This window comes from Cynocephalus volans, chromosome 3, assembly GCF_027409185.1.
Source record: "Cynocephalus volans isolate mCynVol1 chromosome 3, mCynVol1.pri, whole genome shotgun sequence".
NCBI classification, from domain to species: Eukaryota; Metazoa; Chordata; class Mammalia; order Dermoptera; family Cynocephalidae; genus Cynocephalus; species Cynocephalus volans.
Window position 1 is genome coordinate 82,425,194 of NC_084462.1, and position 20,015 is coordinate 82,445,208.

At 31.1% G+C, this 20,015-nt stretch overlaps 1 protein-coding gene across 1 annotated transcript in view; it reads left to right on the forward strand.

Annotated features, from left to right (window-relative positions):
* ZNF280D (zinc finger protein 280D) overlaps positions 1-19,719 on the forward strand; it is a 111,193-nt gene extending 91,474 nt beyond the window's left edge. The window contains exons 20-22 of the mRNA XM_063090758.1: positions 5,415-5,460; positions 15,459-15,514; positions 17,924-19,719. Of these exons, the coding sequence (XP_062946828.1) occupies positions 5,415-5,460; positions 15,459-15,514; positions 17,924-18,557 (736 nt within the window). The 3' untranslated portion in view covers positions 18,558-19,719. The remainder of the gene's footprint in view (positions 1-5,414; positions 5,461-15,458; positions 15,515-17,923) is intronic.
* The last annotated feature ends 296 nt before the right edge of the window (positions 19,720-20,015 follow it).

The window sequence follows — 20,015 nt, forward strand, 5'->3', positions numbered from 1 at the left end:
TTGATGATCTTATTTTTTTTTACATTTTTTTCTTCACATTTTGTTTTTCTTGATCCCTTGTCTGTCTTTACCTTGCTCTTTCTTCTATCTATCTACAGTATCTTTCTGCTCTATCTTCCCTAACTTTAGATGACCAAATCATACTTAGGTGTTCAGAAATGTGTAGGTCATTTTGTACTATAGCAAATAGGGCTGGTCTTCAGGGGCGTAGACCAGCAATTATGATTATTGTCTAATATATTGTGTTTGAGGGTGGGGTGAAAGCATGGCAGAACGATCTCAAAACAGTGCAGATATTTTAGATGGTCAAAGGAGCTTGTGTTGCACACACTTGAGCAAATTCTGGGCAGGAAGATTGATTCCAGACTCCACCCGTGGCAATACTAATAGGAGCATTCATTGAGCACATACAGTATGCCAGACTCTAAGTGTTTTGAATTTTTTTTACTCATTTAACTAATTCTCACAAATCTATGAGATGTGCACTGTTATTGTCATGGTTTTATGAATGAGACAACTGAGGTATAGATAAGTTAGTTTGTCCAACGTTACATGTGGAAAACCTCAATTTAAATTCTGCTAGTCTGTCTTCAGAGACCAAACTACTAGGTTCTTTACTCTGTTACTTCTCTGGTTGTATTTGTGGTTACAAATGGTACTTCTTGCCTGACTTATGATTGGCCTAGGAACTGGGTAGGACTGAGCTTCTGTGTAAAGGTCCTCTTTCCACAGAAGTGTGTGCAGCAACTGACACAGTCATAGTGTTGGGATGATAATCTAGGGTCCCAATCTTAGGGCAGTGTTTCTATGATGTATGGGCAGTAGAACATTTGAGCAAAGAATGGCATAAATTTGCCTTTTAGTAAGATTAATTTGGCAATGATACTTACATTTTAGAGTGGAGAACATTTACAGGCAGAGAGTTCAGTTAAGCTTTTTCACTTTCCTGGCATGTTCATAAGGAGGAAGCCTGATTTACAGGAGAAGAATTGGCTTTGAGGCAGTGCAGTGGAAAATTGCAGTAGAACCCACACGTTTACTGGTTCTGTTGCTTTAATGACATTATTACTTACTCATTTTTAAGGCCTCAGATTTTCTTATCTATGATATGGGAGCAATTGGATGCTGTAATCTCTTAGGACTAAAGTCTAACTCTAATATGCTATGATATTTCTGAATTGAATTATCAACTGATTGAAAAATAGTAATAAAAATGGAGGTTCGTGATGTAGATTTTGGAATTACATGAATGGGAGTGATGGATGGAATTGTGCATAAGTATGTGATTCACAAGACTGAGCAGGTCCAAGTGGTAAGTATTTCCAGATGAATATTCTATAATTTCAATATGTCCAAAACCATATTCATTTTTCCCACAAATTATTCATTATTCCCTTCCCCTGTGAATTCCCTGTCTTGGTTAATGGCGTTACTGTTCTCTTGTGACTTAAGGCAGACATTTGGAGGGTTATATTTGCTCTCTGCATTTACCTTTACCCAGTGGGTACTGATATTCTGGTTTTTTTTTTTTTTTTTTTTTTTTGTCTTTTTCGTGACCAGCACTCAGCCAGTGAGTGCACCGGCCATTCCTATATAGGATCCGAACCCGCGACGGGAACGTCGCTGTGCTCCCAGCGCCGCACTCTCCCGAGTGCGCCACGGGCTCAGCCCTATTCTGTTGTTTTTAACTTGTTTATCATCTCCCTAAACCTACCTTTTCTCCATTGACGCTGCCACTGTTTTAATTGAGACAGTTATTAACTATCTCTTAACTGGATGCCACGACTTGAGCCTATCTTTTACCAATACTGCCTTTTCTCTTTCTTCTGATGCACAAATCTGATCATACTTTCTTATTAGCCTTTGAGTAAAGCTCTTGGCATGAACACTTTAGTATGGCAATCAAGACCTCATCTGAAGTGGCACTTGCTATCTCTTCAGTTTCATTTTTGACTACTTTTCTCTGTGCCTATGTTTCAGTGAAACCACTGAGGGTCTCATCACTGCCATCTTGTTTCATCCTTCTTTGCTTTTGCTGTGCCTTGGATCTCCTTCCTCTGCTTTGCTAACTCCTGCTCTTCCCACAAAACCAAGTTCACTGTAGTATCTTCACTGCTTCCTTTTCTCTTTCCCTTTTGTAGTAGTTCAGTCCTTTGTCTAGCCATTGCATCATATAGGTGTTTCTTTTCTAAAACTTAACAATTCATTAAAAATTTGCTTCAGTATGTTTCCTTGAAAATGAACTCCTTGAGAGGAAAAACTGATTTTTTAAACTGTGGATCACTTAGCACAGTACCTGATGTATATGGAACCTGATAAATAGTTAGATCAGGCACCCTTTTCATACATAAATCTATTAACACTTCTTAGAATACATGATCAGAAGTGGTACACTATGTGTTTTACTGTTACTTCTTAGTCTGATACTTACCATCTTAGATTTAGTACTTAATATTTAAGTGGAAGGTCTTGAAAACTGATGGACTTTAGTACTGGCTTGTGCAACTTCTTTTCAGCTTTTTTAGTATGTTTACAAATATTCTTAAATTGAAGATTACATTTTTAAAATCAGCTTTGAAAGTATTGGATTTTAAATGATATTGGAAAGAAAGAATGGGGCCTAGCTGAAATGAATCTGAATATTTTTCCCCTTATAGCTCCTCTCCACAACCCATGGAATGTTTATAGTGTGAATGAAACCTCAAAAGAATGTACTACTATAATTGTACCAGAATATTCGTTTTATGTGCAGCCTTGGGTTGGTCATGTGACCTGCAGAAAAATGTAAATAGGGCCATTTATTTCATTTTAGACTTTAGAGGGAAGGGTTTGTCCTTCAGAATTATATCAGAAAGATCTATTTTAGCAGGTTTCTGTAGAGTAGAAAAATTACTTATTTGCAATCCTGATCGCTAATGATGTTGAAATTAATGTAAGCCAGTCAATCCTTCTGATCTCTTTGCATTGAAATCTTAAGTAGTGTTTGTTCTAAATATGGCACGATATTTTCCTGTAAAAATTACTGCAACATTCATTAGGTGAAAAGTATAATTACATAATGACAGTTCATTAGCTCAGAACTTTGAGCTTAGCAAATTTCACTGTCTTCTACCAAAAAGCAATTGAATATTTCAAATGATGACCATTTCAGCAGGTATCTTTAAAGAATAAGAATTACAGGTAAGAAATTTTTTTCTTATCCAAAAGTGTTAATGATGTATTAGTAGTTGTATTAAAATGTATTAATCTTAAAGTATTCTTTTATAGTTAAAAAGTTTTAGTGTACATTTTAGTGATGAATTTATAACTTGAAATTTTTATGTGCTTTTTTGATTTTTCTTTAGAATTGTTTTTCTGAATGTTTTCACTGGTTATTCTGTTTCTTTAAAGGGGACCAGGGTTCGATCCCTGTACTGGCCAGCCACCACACAAAAAAAAAAAGAAAAAGAAAAAAAAATACTAGTATTATAAAAAGGCACAAAACAAGATTGGGATCATAAGCCTCTTAATGCTAATTATTTCGATAAATTATTGTGTTCTCACCTACCAGTTTCTTAGCCAATACAGAGTAATAAAATCCTCTGTCACCACCTTTACTGCAGAAATATTAAAAGGACTCAGTTTCCCCAATTGAAATGCCAGCAATCATAGTTAAACATGCTTAGTGGCTTTCATCTTAATTGCTGCATAAAATTAATTTATTACTATAGCTATATGTGAAAATGATTAGCATGGTAATATTTCTTTTGTGAGAATATAAGGTCTTACTTTGATAACATTTCAACAGTAAGATGTAAAGGAAAAATCTTTTATAAAATATTTTGTAACTGCTTTGTGATCAATTTGTTTCACAGTTTTTCTAACTGAATTTAAAATGATTAAATGCTTAGAAATAAAAATCAGTTGTAATATACAAATTTATCTCAAAATATAATTAATCTAATATCTACTTTTTGTTTCTTTAGACTATTTTTATATTTTCTTGTTATTTTATGCATGTTATTCTTAAAACTATTATTTTACCATATACTTCATTAAAGCAATGAAATTATACTGCATACTGGATATAATCTCATCTTTATGAATGTTGTTATTCATAATTAAATACTTGACAGTTACAAAATCTCTAAACTAAAAAATGATTGCATCTGTATATTTTGACAATTATTTTGTGTAAGTTTTATTCATTTAATATGCTTAAAAAATTAGTTGTAAATATTGTAATACACTACCAATATAGTGGTTCTACAGCAAAAGGATATGATCTATTTTAGGTTGTTTCCATTTTTGTGTAATAACTAAAATATAGATAAGTAATTTTGCACAGTTATAATAATATCTAATGAAGCATTAGCATTTACAGCCCTAATTTTTTAAATGTGCCCTCAGAACAAGGATAAAGAAGGAGGGTATTTGCCAACTCCATATTTTGTTGACTAAACATGAGAGTAGTTTTTAGGATTATTGACATTTCTATCCTATTAGATATCTTTATTTTTGTCTGTGAAATTTAAGTCGGTATAGTTTTTGCTTATGTTAATTACGTTATTCCCTAGGTATTGCTATTAAGCCTTCAGAAAGTTATAAATCACTTAACCCTTGATTAATGGCATTTCAGGTCAGGTAGGCACACTATTCATGCTGATGAAAACTGAGTTTAATATATAGTATCAAAAAATAATATTTAGTCATCAGTAGTTCGTAAAACAAAGATCTTTAAGGAAAGTTAGCTTTTATATTAAATTGGTTAGTTTATAAACTTTCTAGATGGCATATACCTTTGTTAATGTAATAAATTATAATCAATAATTTTTAGAAATCAAGAAAAAAATTTATAGTTAATGTTTGAGCAGTGTTTATGAAGGTTTTTAAGAGATTACATCCTTCAAAATTCTAAATTATTTCTGTGATTTTGCTGCCTCCAGAGTAGGTTAATTATAATATATATTAAAGTTGCATTATCATTGAATTTCACAATAGATAAAATATTTTATCTTCTCTCACTTTTTAAGTCCTACAATAGTAAATACTGATGCATACCTGTATTATGTATAAGCATATAATCTGCTTTTATTTTTAAAGAGTAATTCTTGTTTTGAAACTGTTTTACTAATGTGTTCTTTTATTTTAAATTGTACTTAGCAAAGAGAACATTTCTTAAATGCTCTTATTTGTAGAGAAGGAAATACATGTTTTTATTCATTTATTTAGCACATTTATTGAATCTCCTGTTTATTCTTATACAATTTATTTTTACCTTAAAATATTTATAGTGGTCAGTTACTATTATAGTATAAAATGTACATTAGTTTAGATTTACGTTTTAACTATTTTAATCATGCAATAAAAAAAACTTTCATATTTTACCATCGTAAGTATAAAATAAAATCTTCAATACCTATTTTGTTTTCAAGATTAAAAAATGAAGCTCCTACTAAGGAACAAGACCCTGTATCTAAGGTAAAGTTGTTTTTTTCCGTATGTTAAACATTTATACATTTCAAAGTATTGTTCTTGTGATTTTTTTACTATTTCAATTTCAATATGCATACATCAATAACAATTATTGGCTTGTTATCAGGAAGGAAAAGAATGAGATTTAAAAACTTTCATTAGATATAAAAATCAAACCCTTAGTAAAAGTGTAAGCTGTTTTTGTTTTGATGGAGAAATTATGTATTTCACTTACCTGGTATTTAGTTCAACTAGTGAATTACGGAGATAAATTTATTAATTAAAAACCTTGAAATTATAAAACCTCAATCATTTGGCACATTTGAAAATTAGTCTTCCCAGATGATTTGATTTTCTGTTACATTTAAACTGTCAAAAAGTTTTAACTAATTTTTAAAACAAATATTTTGAATATATATTAAATATGTTTCAGCTATCTTAAACAGGTGCTTTGAATATAAGTAAGATTCAGGATTATTGTATAAATGTTATTTACTGGACAGTGTAATAGATGAATATAGAAATAGTTTTACTCAAGTGCTTGCTTTCTTGATATTAATTTGTTTTGATATCCCTTAGTGTTATTACCTCTTTCTGAGTATAATGAAGTGAAGTAGGTTTGATATTAATCTTTTAAACAGTATTTCTGTCTTGTACTGTACATAAGTGAAATTTAGAAGTATCAGCCTTCTTCCAAGTAGCTTTCTTTTATGCCATGGAAAGTTTTATTTTTATTTAAAACGTTATTAACTACAAATAAATTTATATACTAGGTACAGGATTTTTAATTATTTGTTTCTACTTGAGTGAGTTTTGGTAGGTTGTGGTTATGGTACATTTTATCTAATATGTCGAACTTTGTACTCTTATATATGTAGAGTTGCTTGTAGCATTTATTCCCTTATCCTTTTAGTGTCTGTGGGATCTGCAGTGATATTCCTGATTCTTTTATTCCCAATATTGATAATGTGTGTTCTTTTTTGTTTCTATTGTTGTCATATATTTTACTTTTACATTTGTTATAAAGAGAATAGTGTTACAATTTTTGCTTTAGACAGTTATCTTTTAGAGCAAATAAAAACTTAAAAAATAAATTTATATTATCTTCATTTTTACCATTTCCAATGCTCTTTATTTCTTTATGTTGCTCTCCATTTCTATCACATTCCTTTTACCTAAAGAACTTTCTTTGATAATATCTCACGTTATAGGTCTAGTGCAAGTTAATTCTTCCAAGGCTTTTTTTGTTTATATTTTTTAATCTTTTCATTTTTGAAAGATATTTTTTGGTGGGTATAGAATTCTGTGCTGACAGTTTTTGTTTTCCAACAGTTTAAGAATTTTGTTTCCTCCTGGCTTGCGTATATTTTCAATTCTTATCTTTGTTTCTAAATGTGTGGTTTTTCTTTGGTTGCTTTCAAGATTTTATCTTTAGTTGTCATCAATTTGAACATGATGTATCTAAATTTGTTTTGTTCCATTTGCTTATTTATGTGTTTATTTAATTATTTTGGGCATTTATCCTAATGGGTATTTTCTCATCTGTTCTCTGTCTACTACTACTGGGGTTCCAATTTCATGTATGTTAAACCATTTGGGTACACACAGGAGTCACTTCAGAGTGACTTTATGAGGTTTTTTCTCTCTACTTTTTCTAATAGTCTTCTGTCAATTCAAACATACACATAAATATGCATAATAGAGGTTCACTATAATTTCATTAGTGAAATGGCAAATTAGCTCTAGTCTCTATTCATGTAAGGCTACATGGGCTATCCATAAAGAATTTCTAAGGTTTTTTTGCTTTGTAACTTTTTCAGAACCTTGAGATCTTCAGACTTTATAAAATTGCTTTTTAATTTTATCAAATTAACAGTTAAAAATTTGTCCTAGAATGTTTATCATAAAACAATGGTTAATTTGCCCCACTCTTTCCCATCCAACTCTTTAGGGGCAGCCATTTTCAACTCTTTTACTGTTTGATTTGCCTCCATATTCAAGATAATATAAGCACAGTGTATTTTCTTTTTTTTTTTTTTGTCTTTTTCATGACCAGTACTCAGCCAGTGAGTGCACCGGCCACTCCTATATAGGATCCGAACCCGCGGCGGGAGTGTCACCGCGCTCCTAGCGCCGCACTCTACCAAGTGTGCCACGGGCTCGGCCCACATTGTATTTTCTTGATTGTCATTTTTTGACACTGTGGTTGACTGTGATGATAATTAAGATTTTACTTCTCTAGATTACTATCCCTGCTTTCCTCTGTCCCCAACATCACATCTAGGGCTAGAGGTAGAATGAGGCGAGTGAAGCCCTCACCTCTGGCTAGAATTTAAGGGGGTGTCTCCAAAATAATTCACTAATTAAGATAACTAATATCTTAATTCAGTATTTAAAAAAATAAAAATTAATGCAAAATAATTCATAATGAACACAATATCAAAATTTTAAAGACAGTATCCAACCCTGCACTTATCTGACCCTGAGAGTCATATGCACATGGGGAGTACCAGCATAATGAAGTAAATCTCTCACTTGTCATTTCCTCTGACAGTCCTTGTTTAGTCATGGGGGAACTGACAAGTCGTTTTCAGTGTTGGTAGCTACAATTCGTAGTACTGTTAAGTAAAAGGGAAAGTTTTAATTATTACAATTGTTTCTGTGATTTAAAAAATATGAGCACTTAGGTGAGTAATACAAATTTATTTATTAATATGTTTGACCTTTCACAAATGAAGTTTGATTAAAATGTCAAATGTTTTCTGAATATTAATTTCTTTCTAGGAAACTTTACACTTTACTTAAAACAGTGATAATTTACTGTCACTTCTCTATATAAAAAAATCTTTTTCACTACATTGTTTCTCAGCAAATATGTCTGGAAACCTGGTATATAATGTACTGTTGTCTGTAATGATTGATTCTTGTGTTTTTTATACAAATATTTATGTACACCTATTTGATTGTTAAATATTTTAATTTATATGGATTAAGTTAATTTATATAAATTAAATGTTATATTTAACTAAATGTGTTAATTAAAAATGATATATGTTTAATTTGTTCTAAAAATTTTTTAAAACAAATATGTAATCTAAAAAGCCAAATGGTGCAATATTCAGAAGAAGAAGAAAAATGTGCAGAAAAATTGACCAAAATTGTAGGGGCAATAGTAAGTTTGACTAGGAAAAAAAAAAAAAAACGTTATTTCAGCTACTAAAGATGGTAAAATCTTTAACATTTACACACATAGAACAAAATTGCCATGAAATTCAGAATTAAATAAAAAATTTTCTTAGAAAAATGTTAAAAATTTCAGAAACTAGTGAACATAAGCATGAGTAATTAAATAGTAAGATGACATTTGAAAGAAATTTTAATAATCCATCATGTCCACCTATTTCGGATAAAATAAAAATGATTTTAATAGAGCATGGGCCTACTCAAGGACAAGATGTAGATTTCAGAGAATCTGTTTCACATGATGAGTAAAGGTTTTCAAAAGCCATGTGTTTTAATAAAAAGTTCCAATAGTGAATTAATTCGTCATGACTGACTCGTTTATACCAAAGTATCTTTGCCTTTATTTTTTTTCCATTTATGCTTCTTAGCAATAATACAACAGAATCAAATATTTGCAGCCCAAAAAGTGGTTTCATAGATTGAAAGAATTTAAACAGAATTTGTGATCACAAAAACTCCATGTTTAATCATGCTTTTTAAAAATGGAAACATTTTTAAAAATATATTCAAACTGTTTAATAGGTGTTGCTTTACAGAATGTGTGGGAGGGATGTTAGATGTTGGTATATTTTGTGCAAAAATAATTTACCTCTTAGAACATCACAGAAATTATTGGTAGTCCAAATGCTGGAATGGTTCTGAATTTAGTTGAACTTACAGGACATTGTAATCATATAGCTAATCATAAAAAGGAATCTGTCTTATTTGTCTAACAAAATTCAAAACAGATTTATACTATTAGTAAATTATGTTAAATCTGAAATACTATTAAGAAAAAAGAAGGAAAATACTTTTTCTTATATTTTTATTGTAAACCAGCTATAGTCAATCATGAATAAATGTGTCTTATTAAATATGTTTACATTAAGAATAATGTCATGGCAAGAGAAGGAAGTTTTATTGACTTGATTGAAACAAAAGAAAAAAACTGGAGAATTGTATCTCAAAACTGTTATTTAAAAAAACTGGATATGGTCTAGCTTATGAAATTATTAATAAGTTAGAAAGAGATATTTACATAAATTCTCCTGGTCAGGGATATTTAATGGAACAAATGTAGTAGGCATATATACTAGGGTGTACAAGCAGTATTTCCTCCCAAAATAATTAGGCCAAATTTGTGCCTTGCTTAGTTTGTAATCATAATTTAACATGAAAAAAATACTGTATCTGTGAATTTAAATATGATCATCTTTTTTAGTATTGTACAAAAGATATATATTTTGGGGGGCAGAGGAATTCATTGAGTGAATGGGATATTCTTTTCTGTTCTAAAAACATTAAAATCACATGCAGATACCCGATGGGTATCCAGATCATATACATTCAAGACATTTTGTTCACAAAGATGTTATCAAATATTGAAAGATATAATATCAAATGACAAAATACATTATGCTGAAATTGAAAGCATCTTGGTACAAATAGACTACAATTTTTTGTGCAAATTTTCTGTTTATGAGATGATATTTTGAACCAGGTGGGAGAAGTTAAAGCCCTACAATCAGAAAACATGACTATATGTAATACTGCATACTTACTAAAAATCCTATCCTTTTGCTTACAGCAAATAGGAGAAAGTAATTTTGAAAGTGTATTTGAATATAAAAAACTTCAGCAAGAAGTAGGAATATTCGTTCTGGCTTTGAAAATAAATGAAAAAGAAAAGTAAACTGGAAATGCATGAATCGCTAAAGGAGAATATTGATAATTATGAGGAAAGTGCTTATCAAATAGAAATTAAGATTGTAAATGCCCTAATTTCATATTTGAAATAGAGATATGAAAAATTAAATGCAGTGTGTTCAGATTTAGAATTTTTGAACTTGAGAAAAGTTGTTTTCTATAAATACATTTGATTTGCAAAAAGCAGCCACTGACTCAGCACTTAAGCATTCTGACAATTTAAGTTCTGTAGAAATTTCATATAAAATAGTTTAAAGCAACATACTACAATGTCAGTAGTTTGTAATATAAAACATTGTGTTTGGGTCTTCTGGAACTTATTGACGTACTTTCCTCAGTGCAATCTTATGCAGATTTGGAAGTGGTATTCGGAATTTTTAAACAATTCCAGCAACAAAAGAAGTTTCAATCAACTGAAGTTAATTAAATTTTTAAGATTGACACTTGGTCAAGAGAAATTGTCAAACATGGTAATTTGCTCATTTGAAAACAAGGTAGAAAAGAATTAGATTTTAATTAGAACTATATTATTGATGTGTTTACTTTCATTAAAGCCAGAAAAGCAAAACGATAAATTCTGTTTTAGTTTAAACTTAAGCTAGTATTATGAGTTTCAGTTCACCTGCTTTTCAATTTTTCAGTATTTTTTCAACTGCTTTAATTTTCTGGAGGTAAAAAAACATTTAAAAATACACAAAAACTTGTATATAGGAGTACACATTTTTCCTTTTGCCTCAGGCTCCACTATGGCTTGGCACAGCACTGATTCCAGCACAGTTACATCACAGTTTTTGTGACTCGTACATATGCTGAGCCAGGAAGTGTACATGATTTCTTTTCCTCCTTTATTTTATTTTTCTGGAGTTAAGAAAATATATATATATTTTTACTCATTTGTTTAGTTTTCTGTTCACCTAATACTCTTTTTAAAAATGTTGCAATTTAGCTGTCTAATGTTTGGAAATATTTGTTCTAAATGTTCACACATATCAAAAAAAAAATTATTGGGAGAGGTCTGGAGATCTCCTCTCAGACTCTCTGCTTCGATTTAAACCAGTTGCTTTCTAAGCCTGGTGCATAGTTTGGTATATCAAAATTTTCCTTTCCCATTCTCTTGTGTTGAATGTCCTGTTTCCTGAGCTGTGAATTCCTCTTTTCTTCCTTTGCTCATCATTTTGATGAATCATGTCCTCTACTGGCTTCTTCAGAAGGAGTCCATCTTTTTTTCAGTCCTTGCATGTCTAGAAGTAAATATATTTACTACAATGATAGTCTGGCTAAAATATGTAGGAAACATATTTCCCATGTAGGTTTAAAAGTATTGCTTCAGGGGGCTGGCCAGTTAGGTCAGTTGGTTATAGTGCAACCTTATAACACCAAGGTCGTGAGTTCAGATCCCCATACTGGCCAGCTGCCCCCCACCAAAAAAGAAATTAAAAGTATTGCTTCACTATCTTCTTACATCCAGTATTGTTTTAGAGAAGTTTGATGCCATTCTTGCTCCAGTTTTTTGGTATTTAGGTTACTTTGTTCTTTGTGGGAAACCTTAATGATTATCTCTGGTGTTTTGAAGTTTCATTATATGAGTGCATTTACCCATTATCCTTCTTTTATTCATTATGATAGACATTTGAAAAGCCTTTGCAATTTGGAGATTTCTATTTTGAGGAAGTTTTTTGGTATTATTTCTTTGGTTAATTTTCACTTTCACTTTTCTATTTTTGCTGTACACCTTTTTTTCTCTGTTCTCATTTTTTGGAAACTCCTATTCTGACATTGGGCATCCTGCACCAGCTCCTTTAATTGTATGGTATTTTCTTTCCTGCCTTCCAACTTTTTGTCATTTGGTTCAATCTTTTTGAAAAAATTTGCTAAATTTACTTATTTTAGTTGCCATACTTGTAATTTTGAACTGCTCTTTAATTTTTTATTTGTTCTTCAGTTCTGTTTTCATAGTTTTTTGTTATTGTTTAATGGATACAATAACCTACCTCTCTGGGGACATTAGTTTTATATATTTACATGGTTTTTTTTGCTCCCATCAGTGTCTCTGATGTTTCAGGCCCCTTTCTTTATTCCTTTTTTGTTTATTTTGATCTTTCTCATGTTAAAGGGTATCTTTAGTTTTGTGGTGATCCTTCGTTGCACATACATGATTAAGGAGTGAGGCTAAAAAGTTCATTGAAAACCCTGTGTGTTTGGATAGGGACAGGGCTGCTTTGCATAGCCATGCAGGTTGTGCAGTGCAAAATTCCAGAGGACAGTATTTACGTATACCCCTTTATACTCTTAAATATTATTGATATTTACCACATTTGAAATTAAAATTATGAAATTTAAAAAATACTTATTGACTTAAAAGTAGCAATAACAAACCCACTATATGTTAACACAAATAACATTTTTTTCTGAAAAATATTTTTAGAAACAGAAAAACATTTAGTAAGGATGACATTTTACACTTTCATGTATCTCCTTAATGTCTAGCTTTAATAAGAGAAAACTGGATTGATATTTCTGAATGCAGTCTGTTGTGATATGTTGTTTGGTTGAAATATATGAAGAATATCCAACCTCAACTAGTACCTTACTAATCTTTTCTGATAATTATGATTTTTCTCCTTTGATGATACACAAGAATTAGACAAGTAGAAGTTTTCTCTGTTGCGATGTGGAATCTGACTCCATATCACTGAGCTTTTTGTACTTTGTTACATCAAAATCTGTTGGTTTATTTATACTTTGAATGGAACTTTTATCCATGCATGATTTTATAATGTCGTGTATTCGTCACTTGGAAAATATTGGTTCAACAAGTTACATAGGTCTTCCAAGTGTTGACATGTTTCGAGCAGTCACGTTCATTAATAGAAACATTAATCTCATTGGTGGTGGGTATGGAAAGTGTAATTTTTGCTTGATTTTATTACTGGCAACAAACACTATCAGTTGCTTTCCTTGATGTGAGAGGCTTACTTTGTTAATTTTCAAGAAAATGTCTACTGAATACCCAAGTTTAAGTATCCATTGTTTGACATTCTTTAAAATAAAAATGTTTAATGGGAGAAAAAGTGGCAAAGTTCAGCTTGCAACTTAATCACAGACCCAAATGCTTACAGTACCCAATAACAGTGCTTTATGCATTCCTGTTTGATCACACAGAACTCAGTCTTTTCAGATATTAAAGACACGAACTCAAAGATTGAGATTTAATAAAATTAGTTTTATTGCTTGTGTGTGGTGGTAAAGAGTACAGTGACTTCTGGTACATTTGGGGTTTAGTGCCACTGCCTTGATTCTTGTTAAGGTGCCAGCATTTTTACTCACCACTGCTTTTGTACCAAGAGTTTTGACCACACATGCATTCTAAAAGTGGCCAGGTGTCTGTGAATCACACTTTGAGAACCACTGATATGAATTATGATGTGAAGGTTGCCTCCTGGATTTGTGCACTGTCCAACCTGCACAATCTGCTTGGAAGTTGTTTAGACTTCGATGTAGGAAAATCAGGTTATAAGCTGACTGTTTCTTTGGTGAAAAGGATATTCTCAAAGTCATTACATATTTTCTTGGGGGCTGATAATTTTCTCCAAAGAGAAATCTTCTAAATTCTAGCTCAGGGTGGTAGGGAAGGAAGTGAGTCCTCTGGCTGCTGGCATTCTTGGAGCCAGGTTGGGAGAGACATTATGGGTCCCTCTTTTTACTATGTGGAATTTTACTAAATCTTTCTGTTTTCTGTCAGTATCTCATGCCTATCCTTTGCTGTTCCTGTTGTTCACAAGTCTAGACTTTCTTCAGTTCAGAAAGTTAACCTTTAGCCTCTGTGGTAGGGGAAGAGATAGGTACCTGTTGTGTGAGTTGGGGGAAGGAGCATTTCAATTTTCCAGCAGTGCCTGTGCTTCATTTTTACCTTTTATGTACTAGATTTTGTATTGGGTTCCTCCAAACACCAGATGTCTTAGGTTCTCTGGGCAAATTGACTATTTTCCGTGTATTTTCCCACTGCAGACATTTTGTTGTAAGATTCTCCATACTGCTAAGTCAGTTACCACTCCTCTAGCCACTTCCTGTCTCCTAAAAATTTGTTGAAATTTCTTTAGCAATTAGTACGCTTTTGTGTTTTCTTGGTCTTTATGAGTGAACATCTTTTATTTCTCTGCCTTCATTTTAGCAGGGTTTTGGGAGGGTGAGGAGATAAATGTGTGTGATTAATATGTCATCATCAAATCACGGATTAAGTCAAGCTACTATAGTGGTTAAGAGCTAGACCTAGATTTGAAGCTTTACCACTTACTGTGATATTGCCTCAGGTTCTCTACTGACCCACTCAGTCTTATTTCTCATTTGTAAAAATTGTGTTTACAATATCTAATATGGGGATTAAATGAGATAATAAATGTAAAGTTCTTAATATACTACCTCACATATCATATGTGCTCACTAACTGGTAATTCTTACAAATTGTTAGGCCAGCCTCTGACTTACTGATTTTTTTTTTTTCACTGTATTCTTTCCTCCTGATAAAACATTTGAAATAAGCAAAATATTTCTTTAATTTATTATTTCATATTCTTGGTTTGACAGGAGAAGGGTTACCATGACTCTATATATGAAATTGTAATTTCAGAAATGTTTTATCCAGGTGTCTATATAATATGTTTATAATAAAATACTGTGGATACATCTCATTATTCAAATTCAAGTTGTGTTTTACTTGTTTTCTATTCAAGTAATTGTAATTATGGCCACATTTGAAGGACAGGTTAAGGAAAGCAGGTTGATATAACTGGGTCACTGCTTCTTGAACATGATTCACAAACTTCTGGTACACTGAAATTCTTTTAGTTTAAAAAATAAAGAATTTTTAAAAAAATTCTAATTTTAATTATGGGAATTATTCTAGTATACACTTTAGTTTTAAAAATTGTTTTTCTACTTTTTTTTTTTTTTTTTTTTTTGCTATATTAGGTTGCACACTTAAGTTCCTCTTTTCCAGAAAGTGTAGTATAATACAAACAGTTTTTTAAAGAAGCTTAGCTATGAATGTAAAAGAAAAGTATTGTTAATCATTTCAGGAAATTGCAAGACCTAATATGGCTGAAGGAGAAACAGAAACATCAAATTCTGAAAGGTAAATATAAGGAAAAACTGAATCTCTTGAAATTCAAGTATATAAAATAACATTTGAACTGCATTATTTTACAACTAATTGGCAAAGTCTATTTAATTTTTGTTTGTGGTGTTGCTTTTAGTAGTGGCTTTTAATTAAAATAAAACTTTGAAATTTTAATTCAATAAAAATATACTCCAGGTTTTTGGTTTTTAAATTCTTTAAACATGTATAGAACATTTTATAAATTCTTTAAAAATTGCTTACTACTAAGTAAAATTTTAACAGATTTTAGTTGCCCCTATTAAGTGAAAACAGTTATAAGATACTACAAGTTACAAGATGGGGACAGTTATTGCAAATATGTAATCTTAAATTTTTTTTTTAAGTGTTTTCCAAAAGCTATAAAGCTATTTCTGTGGCGGGATCTCAGCATAAAAGTTTCATAATTCAGGGATTGGCTTTTAAAGTTTTAATGCTTAGTAGAACCCCGAGGAACACAAGACATTTCACATTTTCACAATGTCTTGTGTTCCTTAGAGTTCTTATAAGCATTAAAGCAGAAGAGAATCCCGACATTCTAATTAGAACTTTATTCCAGATAAATATAATTTTATTTTGTTTTTTAAAATAAGTAATTTACCAATTTTTGTCTTTATGCTGTATATTTTGCAGTAGGTTGCTTGTTAATCTGTTGGGATTAACTAATCTATTGCTTCTAAAAAAGCGAATTATGGAATAAAGCCTTAAGAAGGTGTTTCTTAGACTCCACTAGTAAAGATATCTAGCCATTTCTTCACCTAGCATTTTCTCTTGAGTTCTTGGGGGTGGGGGAGCTAACAAAAATTCACGTAAGGACTTAAGAGACTAGTCATCTCTATATTGTTTAATATTTTCTGTAAATTGTAGTTAGTACAGTATGGTTCAAACAAAAATAAGAATTATACAAATTTGAAATGAGGAAAAACAATGTTTTTGTGTATGATGTAATTGATCAATAAGATCTATGAAAGTGAGCTCAGAATGATTAAAATGAATGAGTATTAATGCAGCTTGGTGTAAATATCAGAATCCTTCTGATATATCAATAACTTGATTACCAAATATAATGGACAAAAGAGTTCATTCACAGTAGAAACTAAAATGAGAATTGTGTAGGATCTAAATGAAGAAAAGCAAAAATTTACTGAGATAGAAAATAATATATTAAAAACTTGAATGATAAACCATTTTCCAAATTAATTTATGAATTTAATAAACATTTAGTTGACAATCCCAATGGGATTTGGTTTGGAAACTGACAAAATAAGTTTCATTATTTTTCCATTTATTAATACCATAATGTATTTAATCAGTCCTCTGTTACTGGACATTAGGTTGTTTCTGTATTCACTATTTTAAACATTGTTTTAATGAGCATCATTGTACAAATATCTTTTACATTTTTAAACTATGAAATTTTTGGAGAAGAGTAGTAGAATGTTGGTGATTTGCTCTACTAGATTATAAAGTACATTGTCAATCTATAATTGTCAAGACTGTGTGGTATTGGTACAGGAATTGTCTAAAGGCAAATAAATAGAACAAAATAAATAGCAGAATAATAGCCTTATACATATAATAATTTGTATATAATAAATGACCATTTCAAAATGTTGCTAGGATATTTGTGCAATTTATTGGGGAAAAGTCTAAATTCCAGGTGGATTAAATGTCAGAAATAAGGTACATGTAATCATTACATTTATTTTTGGAAAATTAAGCATCCTTGGATCTGGATAAGGAAATGGAGATTTTCTTAGAAATCTTCACAATTCACTAAATAGTTTCTATTAACACAGTAGTGTCAGAGTAAACATATGGAAGTACACATACACATATGTCTGTGATATATTTACATATATTTTTTTCAGGCATGTGTTTATGTTTTTAAATTAGGCTATTCAAAATTAGGGAAATGTTTGTGAATGTTTTTCTGATTTTGCATAGGAAAAGACCTTCCAAGCATAAGAGGATATACAAATCATAAAAGAAAAATAGATTTTCTTTCCAAATGTATTCTTGATTTTAGGTACTTTTACAAATTAATGAGAACACTTAAATTTTACCTAAAAATAGGCAAGAGATATGAACAGATGAAACTAATGACAGCCATGACTAAAACTGATAGATATTGATTACCTTAATTGATAGACTACCCAGTTCTTCTTTTAATATGTGACTCCAGAGTTTCCTCACCATCTTGCCTAAAAAAATAGCTGCTCCCTAAGTTGTAACGTCATGGCAAGGACTGGGACCTGGATTCGTTTTCCTTTTTGGTGGGAAAATTTGCATTGACTTATTTCGTTTTTAAAACATGTCTTTATTTTGATTGTATTCAGATACATTGTTTTATGAAGAAATAGATAATAAATGGCTTTATTTTTTCAGTAAACAAGATAAAGCTTCTTTGGAAGAGAAAAACGAATGTGATGCTAATTCCTCTGAAGGCTCATCGGCAACAAAAAGTGAAGAAAGTATAACAGCTTCAGATAAGGAAAGTGATACCTGTCTTGCAGACCAGGAAACTGGCTCAAAGAAAATCTTCAGTTATGATTCAAATATTTGTGCAGGTAAAGTGGAAAAGGAAGAAGAAATACAGCACGTTCGTCAGGAAATGGAGTTGAAGGTGTGCCAAAGTTCAGAAAACATAATTTCATGTGATCAGATTAAAGATCACAACTCCGGTGAAGCTAGGTTTCCTTCGAAGAATATTAAAGATTTGGGGTTAACATCAGATGATGATAGCATTGATCAGTTTTTGAGAAAAAGAGATGAACCTGAATCTGTTAGTTCTGATGTTAGTGAGCAAGGCAGTATTCATTTGGAACCATTGACTCCCTCAGAGGTACTTGAGTATGAAGCCACAGAGATTCTTCAGAAAGGTAGTGGTGATCCTTCAGCCAAAACTGATGAAGTAGTATCTGATCAAACAGATGACATTCCCAGAGAAAATAGCCCTAGCACAACAGAGACAACAGTAGAGACCTGGCAAATGAAAAAGAGAGAAGTTGAAATTAATTAGTCACTCTGAGTTTTAGGGTACAAACAGTGAGAGCATTTGGAACAGTACTATCAAGTGAGCTCAGTGGTGCTGTTGTAGAGTTGAGAAATAGAAAAATGTGAGGGAGGTCATCATACACTTTACCTGTCTGTTCAGCCTACGTTATTAAACAAATCAGTTTACCAATAATAGCACGATTAGTATGGATTTTCAAGAAGTCTTTAAAACACGAACAGGCTTTTAATGAAGGTTAAGTTTGTAATGGAAAGGTCTCATTTAACAGTTTTTGAGGAAATGGGACTTGGCTGCTGATATGAATTGATTATAAGAATATTAGTTATAATAATAAATCTTTTCAAACTTTTATCAGTCCTAAGCCAGAACTCCTTATTACCTATATATCCTTTTCAATTAACTTAAAGGAAGAGATTTAGAAACCATGTACCATTTGGTAATAATTGATTTAAAATAATGGCTGATTGGCATTGTTAATGGAGGCTTTATTTTGATTATGACGCTGGTAAATGGAGCATGCTGAGAGTGCTAAATTGATCTAATGAGAATTTGGATGAACGTGAACTTAATTTTGGACTTAATATAACATTCCAGTTTGTCAGAAGCATGTAAACAGAATATTTGAATCTGTGTACCTCCATACAAGTGTTAGCCTGCCAGGCTGTAAGCTTACCTTAATTAAACTTTCAGTGAAAGTGAAAATATTAAAATATAAACTTATATTTGTGCTTTTTGTCAGTGTATAAGCTGTGCAGAAACCCCTTGATATACTAGTTGTATAAAGTAGAAACCCATTGTTGAAATTCCTGTAGCTCTTATGCTTTTAATATTGTTTTAATGATCTTCTTTAGAAATAGACCCATAAAAATGGTCTGGAAGCCAAACCAAAGTATGGTATAATGTAGATATTGTAAAGCAGTAAACTGAAAACATGTCCTGGCATGTATTCAACCATGTTTAAGTAACTTTTCTTTAATTGTAAAATAGAAACTTCAAATGGGACCTAAAGCAGTGATGTAAAAAATTGGTTTTGGGAGTTTAGCCTAATTTATCTGTAAGATGGCTGCTAAATTGATTTTTCAGTTGTTTTTTATCATCTAGGAAATAATATAGAAACAAATAATATGAAGAACAGTAGTTTGCTTTGAAGTACTAATAGACTTTTATTTAAAACGCTACATTTTTACTTCTTAAAATGTGCTTTGGATTCTTAAATTTTGTTTTACTGAATGTTAAATGTTTTAAATGGCTATTAAAATTCTGCTGTATATAATAGTTTTTGATTAAATATTTGCAATAAAATCTGTTCCTGAATAATTTTATTTTTCAGATCACTGCTTGATTCAGATTACCTTTGGTGCCTTTAGAAATTATATATCTATTCAAAGAAATTTCATGTTAAAGTTAGTGATAGGATTTCATTCTGTATTCTTTAACTGATACATAATTTATTTTAAATTAGGA